Source organism: Dendroctonus ponderosae, unplaced genomic scaffold (assembly GCF_020466585.1).
Source record: "Dendroctonus ponderosae isolate FM_Combo_2020 unplaced genomic scaffold, Dpon_F_20191213v2 Dpon_F_20191213_1, whole genome shotgun sequence".
NCBI lineage: Eukaryota > Metazoa > Arthropoda > Insecta > Coleoptera > Curculionidae > Dendroctonus > Dendroctonus ponderosae.
Window position 1 is genome coordinate 6,193,282 of NW_026017110.1, and position 10,560 is coordinate 6,203,841.

General features: G+C 35.1%; 2 protein-coding genes across 4 annotated transcripts in view; one reads left to right on the plus strand and one right to left on the minus strand.

The window, feature by feature from the left end:
• The window catches only part of LOC109541985 (neurobeachin), a 13,182-nt gene extending 10,883 nt beyond the window's left edge, over positions 1 to 2,299 (plus strand). For 2 of the 3 annotated variants that reach the window (XM_048661677.1, XM_048661678.1), the window contains exon 9: positions 804 to 2,299. In XM_048661677.1, the coding sequence (XP_048517634.1) occupies positions 804 to 894 (91 nt within the window). In that variant the 3' untranslated portion in view covers positions 895 to 2,299. The remainder of the gene's footprint in view (positions 1 to 803) is intronic. The other variant, XM_048661676.1, reaches the window with a different exon arrangement.
• An 89-nt stretch (positions 2,300 to 2,388) lies between these two features.
• Positions 2,389 to 9,421, minus strand: LOC109541975 (gastric triacylglycerol lipase). The gene is made up of 8 exons (XM_048661681.1): positions 9,112 to 9,421; positions 5,169 to 5,373; positions 3,530 to 3,647; positions 3,228 to 3,474; positions 3,016 to 3,174; positions 2,802 to 2,886; positions 2,607 to 2,752; positions 2,389 to 2,549 (listed from the first exon to the last, which is right to left on the minus strand). Exons 1-8 carry the CDS (start codon positions 9,268 to 9,270, stop codon positions 2,397 to 2,399), a joined length of 1,272 nt encoding a protein of 423 aa, XP_048517638.1. The 5' UTR covers positions 9,271 to 9,421; the 3' UTR covers positions 2,389 to 2,396.
• Positions 9,422 to 10,560: the final 1,139 nt, after the last annotated feature.

Consider the following 10,560-nt stretch of genomic DNA (forward strand, 5'->3'; position numbering starts at 1 on the left):
TGCACTGTGCAGAGTTTCCTTGATTATTTACACTGAGAAAAAGTTTCAATGCGCTTCTTATTTCCTGGATTAAAAATTGAATTTTGAAAAATTAGTTGTGCGCAATTTTAACCCCGTTGTATCAGTAGCGTCAACGTTGGGATCTTTTGAAAATTTATCCAGATGTTCCACCGATGCACTACGTGTACTGTAAATAAAGTATGAAACAGAAAGAAGAACAATTCACAACAAAAAAATGTAAAAACCTCTGAAACTTTGTTTAGAAATTGTTTCAAATTACTACTAATTAAATGCATCTTTCTATTATTTCCTTGCTGTTTACTTTGTTTCGTTTTAGTTATTAATAATATGAGTAAATCATGTCAATAAGATACAAGTGAGTTCCTGTTTCATTTGGAAACAAATTATAGAAAAATGATCTGATGAATTTTGCAAAATAAATGGTTAATAATTTTGGTTTTGCAGGTAAAATAAAAAAAATTGATAGTACACATTGAACCACTAAAAAAATAGCAGTTTTCCACTATGATTTTGTGTCAAACTTTATAGTATAAAGCACGATTTTCACTCTTTTGTGGGAGCAAATCCCTCAATGGTTCTCTTCTTTTAAAAAGTATATATGTAAAGGACTCATTTTCTTCCTTGCCCGAAGAGCCTAATGAATTGAAACTGGTCAGTTTTTCGAGCTTTTGGACCGTCCGAAAATAATTTTTGGCAACGTTCTAAGAGCCTGAAAAAATCACCAATTTTAACTACCTAGTTTCGAGTTGTTTAAGACGAAAAATGATTGTCTTATTTGTTAGGTTTTTATTGGCTGGTCTGGCACTCGGATCGATCGTAGTCTTTCACATCGATTTCAACCGATGGCATCATGAGTTTCAGCAGAGATATTGATGAAAACACACACGAAAGCCGTTTTTTTAAGGTAACTGTTATAGATATAGTTTTTGAGCTACTTACCTACATATTCCAGGTTTAGAAAAGGATTGTTATGAAGCTGATTAATGCAAATCAAAGGGCACTGGCCGAATGTAATCAATTAAACCAAATTTTTCGTCAGAGTTGCACAGATTTAAGTGAATTTATCGAGTGAAAGGTGTAAAGACGATCATTTTCTGTATCTGGAAGTCGAACTGAAACCATTTTTGTAGTATTAAAGTAACTAGGAATAATCGAATGTGAACGTCGAACGCATTCACTTAAGTTTGATTACTTAAAAGCATTTAAATATTGAATGTAGATTAGTTAACCAATTATTTTCATGACTTTGTGCAATATGTTGTGGTTGTTTGGTCGATAGGTAGAGTACCTTCACTTGGTGTACTAGTACGACTCGTTTTTTTTGGCTTTTCAACAAATTATTACTATATTAATGTAGAGAATTGTTACGATGGCTTCTTCCAGGATGTCCAGTCACTTTTGTCAATCGCGACATCCTCAAAGGAATCGACTTTAAAAAAATCAAAATATAAAAAATTGCTTTTACTGTTCACGAGGCTCATTAAAGGAATAGCCTGTTGTACTACTACTACTACTAATAATAAATATAATACTAATTGTAATAAACATCTATTATTTTTAAACTTAGACGTTAAGGATTTTTACCGTTATGAAACCAAGTCAATCAAAGCTGGTCTTATATTGTAAGTTTAAGCACGTTTGAGAGTAGAAGTTTTGCTTCAGCTTACAGCACATCCATGCCAGCAATTTGTTAAGCCAACATTTTTGGCTCACTTTTTGGGCACCATATGAATGCCGCCATTTATCTCTTTTTGTTTCTGTAAAATAAGACTTTACACGGGAAATCAATTTCCAAATAAAACCTGACACAGGTTTTGGGGAAAACCACACAAACAGATGTCTTATGATTTAAATAGTTGTTTAATTGGGATTTTTTCAGCCCTCGGATTATACACAAAAATAATTTTGAGTTAAAGCTGTTACAAAGGATGGTTTGAAATTATTTTACAGAAGCCAATCATTATTTGAAAAAAAAAATGGTGTTAACGTCGTTGGCGCATACGGTACCCATAAACATTCCCTCCAGCAATTGTATTATACTGCAATCTGTCCAAACAAATCAAACTTATAATGTATATAAGAAACAAAATCGTTTTCTTTTTTATGGAACGAGTTAGGTTGTAAGTCATGGGGTGTTTTGAAGCATTTAACTTAACGTATTATTTTACTACTTCAGCAAAATGTACTTAAATTGTAAGAATACTGTATGTTTGATGTTAGCAATAAACCTATGTTCATGATTTGTATACACAATATTAATAAATGTGTTTTGTTCCTATTCAGGTTGCATTTAGTGATGCTTTTTGGTCTCCCAACTCAAGTAAATCACTTCTCTAAAGCAGGCACTTAATCAAAAATCCCTGCCTCAATGTTTGCTACCTGTGTTTATTCATCAAATAAATCAACTCTTTATACACTAAGTCTTTGGCATCGGATCCAACCATGAAATCCATGTGGTTGAAGTGGGTGAAGGGCACCCGAACCTTTCCAACAACTCGCGGCAGTCTGCTTTCAGTAAAGGAAATATCCTAGAAAATGTCTTTCATAATGTTCCTTAATCAATGAAAGTAGCTTTCTTCACTTACCTCTTCAGTGACCAAAGTGTCACCATCCCCATAATGCAAAGAAACCGGATGGTCAACTAAACTCAAATTGTAGGAAGGAAGGGACAGGCCTTGGTACTTCTGCAAGTTCATGAAAGGGTTTTGGTAGTCCAAGGGCCGAAAATCGCCTAAAAACATTCGTTGATATCGAGCTTAGTGTTTCCCTTATTAACTTACCTTCGGCGTACATTTGCATGGCATGTGAGGTCAAGTACACTGAACTTCCAGCTGGAAAATAAGACAGAAATTCTGGTATGTAACTCTGAAAATGTTAAAAATTTCCTATTAGCTCCTCCTGTTCACCTCTTAGTTTAATTATTCAAAAAACTCCTCCTGCAGTTAGTAATTGATGGACTACCGTAACCGAAACAAGGCTCTTGGAATTACTTACGCTGTTAAACTGTTCCCCATCAATCCCCACTAGCGAGTAGATAAAAATCAGACATAGAAACTGCGTGGGGACCCCATTTCCACACAAAGCCCCCAACAGCTTGGAGAAGTAATCCCTTCTAGGGAAAACATTCAAAATATTCCGGGCCACTACACTTTGCTGAAAACCCTCAGTTTGTAGAAAAATCCCCGGTTTTTCACACGTACACTTACGGTTAAAGAAACTGAAGACCCCAGGAAGACCTTATGCGGAAACGAGATCTCATGCAAAACGTAAACCAGAGGCGCCAAAGCCAGGTGAAGTTTGATTTTCGCATTATATTGCGGTCGCATTGAGCCCATAATGAACGCAGCAGTTGAACCTACAGAATGGCCCAGAAAGTACAGCGAATGCTCCTTGGTAATGTTCAGGATATAGTCAATTATAGCAGGAAGATCGTATTGGCCGACTTCGTGCAGTCTGGGAATTTTAAATTTTAATTAATTAAATTGAGAATTTAAGAGCGTCCACTTACGAAAACTTCCAATATTCCGGATCCTTTTCAGAGTCGAATATCTGATGTTTATTTGAGTAAATGTTTCCTCTCATGTTGGAGAGCCACACGTCGTAACCAGCATCAGCTAAAAGGTAAGCTGAAAAACAAACATTTTATATGCAGCAAAAACCGATCTTGTGTTTTGACTGGCTGCTTCTGATTTAAGCTATCCAGATGAATGCAGCTAAAAAGTCCGATGCTCCGGCTTACTAAATTCTCAATGGATACTTAAGTATTGACTTCGTTGAGCAAAAATTTGCTTTAAACATAGTTGCGGCACTTAAGTTTCCAGGAAACTTCATAAAATGGCGCATTTTTCAGTAATTATTTAGGAAAAAGCAATGGAATTCTACCACTCGCCCGGATATTATGAGCTTTTTACTCAATAACACAAGCAAATCTACTCAATAAGGCGACTAGAGGCTATTTTTCTGAACCAAAACTGCATATTTCCTGTGCTTCCTGCTATGCTCAAGACTCATTAATTTGATGATTAATTAAAATGATGTTTGGCATAACAAAATTACACAGAATACTTGCATATTATATACAAAATTACTCGCAATAAAAACTAGAGTTTTGCAGATCAACGGGTTTTCTTCAACACGCGTCATGGAATAAGGGCGATTCGGTAGACTCGCATTTCGAATCTGTCTTGAATTTTTGCAATTTGGGTAAAAACTGGAAACATTTTGAAAATGATCAGTTGATTGAAAAATGTAAATTCCTAAATACGAGCCATCGGGTTTCCTAAATACGAGCCATCGAATAAGAGCGATTCTGAAGACGCATTTATCTTGAATTTTTTCAATTTGCATGAAAAAACGTACACAGTTTAACTCTCTATCTGTCAACAAAAACTAGAGTTCTGCAGCTCAACCGGGTTCCTAAATACGAGCCATTGAATAAGAGCGATTCTGAAGACTAGCAGCTATCTTGAATTTTTAAAATTTTTTATAAAACTAGACAACTTTCTAAAATGGTCAGTGTCATTGAAACGTACACAGTTTAATTCTATATCTCTCAATACAAACTAGAGCTTTGTAGCTAAGTGGGTTTCCTGAATACGAGCCATCGAAAAAGAGCGATTCTGAAGACTAGCAGTTATCTTAAATTTTTGAAATTTACGTTAAAACTAGAAACATTTCTAAAATGGTCAGTGGCATAAAAACATACACAGTTTCATTCTCTATCGCTCAATACAAACTAGAGCTTTGTAGCTGAATGGGTTTCCTGAATACGAGCCATCGAACAAGAGCGATTCTGAAGACTAGCAGTCATTTTGAATGTTTTAAATTTCCGTTAAAACTAGAAAAATTTCGAAAATGGTCAGTGGCATAAAAACGTGCACAGTTTAACTCTCTATCTCGCATTAAAAGCCAGAGCGTTGTAGCTCAGCGGGTTTCCTGAATACGAGCCATCAAATAAGAGCGATTCTGAAGACGCATTTATCTTGAATTTTTGCAATTTGTGTAAAAAAAACAAACATTTCTGAAATAATGTTTGGCACAAAAAAGTACCCAATTTAGCGCTCTATCTTGCGTTGAAAACTAGAGCATTGCAGCTCAACGCGTTCTCTCAATAGAGCCAACAAATACGAGCAGTTCTGAAGACTTACGCAAATCATATTCCGGACCTCGGAACAGAAAAGCATCAGATGAGGCAAGCAGTCCATGTTGGAACAATGCGATTGGTCGCCTTGGCTTATTTGTGGTATTCTCAAACTTGCCCTTTGGTATTCTGTGCAAACTCAGAATATATCCGTCCTCTGAAGACACCTCGTGTTCTTCGAAGGGATAACCATTGGAGTTTACTAACTGTTGCTGAAAACCATAAATACAAAGTTGAGAAATCTAATAATAAATAAAACAATGATGGAATAGAAAACTGAACTTCTAGATTTGTAAGCGTCTCAATTTTAGTACATCTTTCTTAATCGAAATTTGAGATTTCGAAGTATAAAGACAACAAATTTGGAGTTAAAAAAACCGAGAAATTTAAGACATTTAAGAAGCGGATATTTAAAAAGCACAATAAAAAATATGCAAAATTATATCGGTTGCGTATTGGTTGATAAATCGCAAAAATTAGTGGTAAATTTTCTTAGTTCTAGTATGCTGGGAATGCGAAAAATATGAGACTCTCGCGGCTATAAGTGGAAACTGACTGGTTTTTCGGACTTTTCGACCCAAAACCCCGAAAAATTCGACGAGAAAGTCCAGAAACATTGTGCCTTGAAAGATGTTCTTTGCAACCGCAATCAATTGGCAACTTTACATCTATTGCAGCCTATCATAGTGACGGTGCAATTATAGAACGATTTTAATTTGCTAGTTAAAATCAAGCTTCAATTTCACTATTTAAAAGAGAAGTCAGTCACTAGCTTTCGACGCAATCAATAAGTCTTAATCAATTTAACACCATGTGCACTTTCTATAGATTATTGAGGATTTTCGCCCATTTAATTGCAATTATTGAATCTTGTGGGACCAACAAAATGCATAATGACCTAATAAAAAATTTCGCCTGGTCGTAGTTGTTACCACATTTTTCCGCTAAAAGCTCTTATGACACTGCAGTTAATAACTAAGCTTAAATGTTTCATTATTAGGCTATAAAAATAATGGGATGTTCCGTCAGCATAGTTAATGTTTAGCTTTGTATTTTTTTTTAATTTTATGGGTCGTTTAGTTAAATGCTGAATTAAATACATTTCAAACGAAATGCGTAAAAGCGAACTTAAATGCAACCATGGCCAAAAAAATTAAAAACAGGATCTACTCGCTGTAGTCAGGTAAAGTTCCAAATTGCATCCTAATAATAAACCAAAAGTAAAAGTGGCCTGAAGCATTGGCGATTTGCGATCTTAATATAAAAAGCAAACAATAACAAAGTTACTTTCAATAGGCATCATCTCGCTGGTGAAAATAAAAGAAAAAAGGCATGAAATTGTTCAGCACTTTCTTTCACTTTATTTCATATATGAATCATGTACCAAATAATACATCTCATTAACATTCCAAGCCCACATCCGCAGGTCAAGGTTTTGTTACCTAATTTCGTTTAGGATGCGAGTGAAATGGCTGATGGTCAAGGTAACATTAATTTATCAAATAATAAAACGAAAAACAATGGCACGAAATAAAATAAGTGAAACAAAGTGGAGCAGAACCACTCAAAAGCGAATTTTTGATCCAATCTTCCAAGTACATTGAAAGTATGTTGAGGCTAAACGTGATGAAATACAAAAATTTTGCAAAGTTCATTTTTACTAAGTGATTAATGCTTGATTCTAAATTCGAATAGTTTAATCGGATTTTTATGGCTTGAGCGGTGTGCTAATGCTGTTCTTGTAAACCAGCTTGGGGACTTTATAATTTATTCTCAATTTACTAATTGTTTTGAATTATATATTTTTAGTTGAATATTTTAGATGTCTAGTTCAAAAATCAGCGACCCAGATTTTAAAAACATGTATATAAAACCAACTAACATGTTTTTTAAATGAGTTAATAAATCAGTTTAACTGCTTTGGGTCATGAAGAAGATCAGTTACAGACACAGGCAGTTTAGGCATTTTTATTACTTTATTACAATTTGCAATCAAATTTGCAAAAATTATTTACGGCTTTAAAGCAGCCGAGGCACTGAGCCTCATTTTGAAGCAGAGTACTGGACTAAATTAGCTGAAAATTAAACTTTAATGGCAAATCCACGGGATTTTTGAGTTAGACACTGTGAATTTAGCTTCGAAATTGCAACCTATTTTTATAAAATTAATTACGAAAAAAGAAATTGTTTTGGCACATTTCTGAAGACAAAATATTCCTATAAGATATGGAAAAATTGCACCTTAAGGACACATCCATGCGACTGTAGAGAAATTTAATACTTTATGACCGAAACTCTACCAATTCGACTCGATAGAAAGTGCTATTATTTATGTAAAATTAATTGCGGAAAAACCGGAGGAGCTAAAAAACCTACTTTTTGCACCGATTTGCGAAAAAATCGCGAGTATGAAATACCATCAAGGCTATTTTAGAGCCAAATTCATGCAAATTTTGAGAACAATTCAAATCGGTGAACTGGATTTGATTAAAATTTAAACAAAAATTTTGCAAAATTAAGTACGGAAAAACTGGCAATGCTTTGGTGCTTATTTTGGCACAGTTTTAAAGATAAGATATTTGTCTAAAACATCTGAAAATTCCACATTAGTGGCATTGCATGGGAATTGTGAAAAATTTTCTGAAAAAAAAATCTGTGTGGTTTGGCTTCGATAGAAAATGCAGCTCCACTTTCAAAAACTTTTGAGCCAAATTGCTATTTAAAAACCGTTTTTAAGAAAACCCATTAAAAGGAGTTAAACCGCCGTTTGTATCAAGAAAATATTGACTTTTCAACAGAATATTTACCTACCATTTTTAACGATGTGGATTTTACTAAGCGCATTTGTTGAACAAATTTGCTTACATCCACACTCCTAAAAAACTTCTTCAACAAGCCATAAAAAGTTGCAAATATTCGCGTGAAAATACGACACATTTTAATTTTCTGTTTCAACTTTTGAGCGAGATATTACAAAAATAACGACATGAAATATTGGGACGCTGCGGTAATGATCACGTTTCCATGAATCCGATGGCAAGTGAATGAGAAGATGGCAAAATGAAAACAATTTGTAAATTAAGTGTTCACTAGTCACTAAAAGCCAAAGACACTTTATTCTTAATTTGTTTAAAAACGCGTTTTTTGGGGCACAAAAATCCATAACATCTCAAAAAAGGCACGAGAAGAGACGAATGTGTTGGTGTGTGCTTTGTTTTAGACTCGCAAAACTCAGGTCAATTGAACTATGATATAATATATCATTAAAACACGTTTTTCCTTGATATATCTTAAGATGAAAAAATGCTGCAAATCAGTTAATTTCCCCCCTTTTTGGCTTAAACAATGTGAACAAACACACCCTATTTAGAAGTTAGTGACTCAGCAAGCCCACAGTTATTATGAAGAGTATGTGCCATCCACACCCACCGATACTCGGAAGATGGTTCGATTATGTGCTATTAAAAACCGTTGTAGTTGAATAGATTTACGGATTTGCATATGGGCAGGTGACCTGGGTCGTGCAGGAAATATTTACGTTCATTTCCATGTGTATTTTCTAGTTGCTTTCAAATAAACAGATTTTTAGACATTAATCAAAGAAATGCCTCCGAGCCGCATAAAGGTGTTTCACCCTTACAACGTGTCGACTGGCAAAAATCTGCTACCGTTTTCCAGGGTAGACGGGGAAACTGATTTTTTACCACCGGCGTAGGTACATCTTTAGAAGCGATATTGTAAAATACCGCTTATAAATCAAAYAGTGCCTGTTTAGTAAGTGATACAGCAAGAAATCTTAATAGCAAAGCAAATGGGAACGTTTCAAGTAATTATTATGTTTTGCTCGTTTGCCGTAATTCAGACAGAAGAAACTTAACTAGAAAGCTACTTAGGTTTGAGAGCTTAAACAGTGAATCCTGGGCGTTTAAAAAGACACGAAAACTACTTACCGCAAGGGAAATTTGTGAACTTTTTGGGGTAACGGCAATGCCCCTGCCTATCCGAGGGCCCACGATGAATTCGGTAAAACTAAAGCCATGGCACGAACTGAGAACCACCGCAAGAACGCACGCGAATCTGGTCGATACACCGTTTAAATGCAGAACCATGTCGCGATTATAGAAAAAATCCAGGTAGCGGTTAGACGTTCCTTATATTCGGGTCATTATTTTAAATATGTATATGTGCGTGTGTGAGAACCTTACTGCTACATCTCGAAGAAAGATGGCCAGTTTTGGTACCAAATGGTTTCGGTTCTGCGGTGGTAGTGGATGCGACATCAACCTGATTAGCTCATAAGTGCTTTATTTTGAATTTTTCAACCGGAGCTTCTCGCGAGCTTTACTTTCGCCTTTTAATTAATCACGGCGCCGTCTTGCAGACGCTTTACTTTCTGGCTAACAGTTTTTTTGTTATATATTTTTTATTGTTCAAACTTGCATTTTAAATGAACCACCACATGATTTAATACTAATAAGATTTAATCGCAATGTGGTTCCCGAAGATTTTTATATTGCAGGAAATGCAATATAAAAATGGCAAGCGAGGATTGATTGCAGTTTTGGGTGTTAAAATACTTGTTTTTTATTTATGTAATATTTCCCTTTGGTTATCGAAATTTTTTTGAATAAAATCTGTTATTTGAATAACGTGTCTGAGTTGTGACGGGAGGAGTATAATTTGGCTTTAGCAGAATTATCAAGTAATTTTCAAAAATTAATTGCGGAAAAAGTAGCGGAGCGTTAGATCATATTTTGACACTGTTGGAAACAGAATCTCTTGGTCTAAAACGTGTGCAAATAGCACTTCAATCACAATCCCATGCGAGTTTTCAGACTTTTTCGAAATCTGTGACGCAAACTGGGTGCTGGGTAGTTTGACCGCGATGTAAAGTACATGTTTTTCCACAAATTAATTGCGGGAAAACTAGCCAATCTTTAGAGGTTTTTTTGGCCGCGCTTAACAACGATCATATTAGTCGAAACTGCCTGCAAATCCCACTTTGGTGGCGAGCCCATGTGAAATTTGGGAAATTTTCAAATCTGTGACGGAAATTTTAGAGTTCCTTTTTTTTATTTCTTTATTATTTCAATCTGTGATGCATTTTGACAATAAGTAATACTGTTATATGATATATGTAACATGATTAGAGATTATAGTCTTCTATAATCACAATTTTCTCATCACTTTACGCTCGGAAATTAATTTAATTAGCTAATTAAAATCGGTTGCTTATGTCTGTTGGGTAAATTTTTTTTAGTCGCCTTGTTAAGGACGGGTTCATCAGGTCAGCTGCAAGACGGTTAGGGTGGCAGGCGATACTGGTGGAATACCAAAATAGCGTTGCAACGGCAAAAATGCATCGAAGCAAGAAGGAGGCTTACAAGATACAAAAAAAA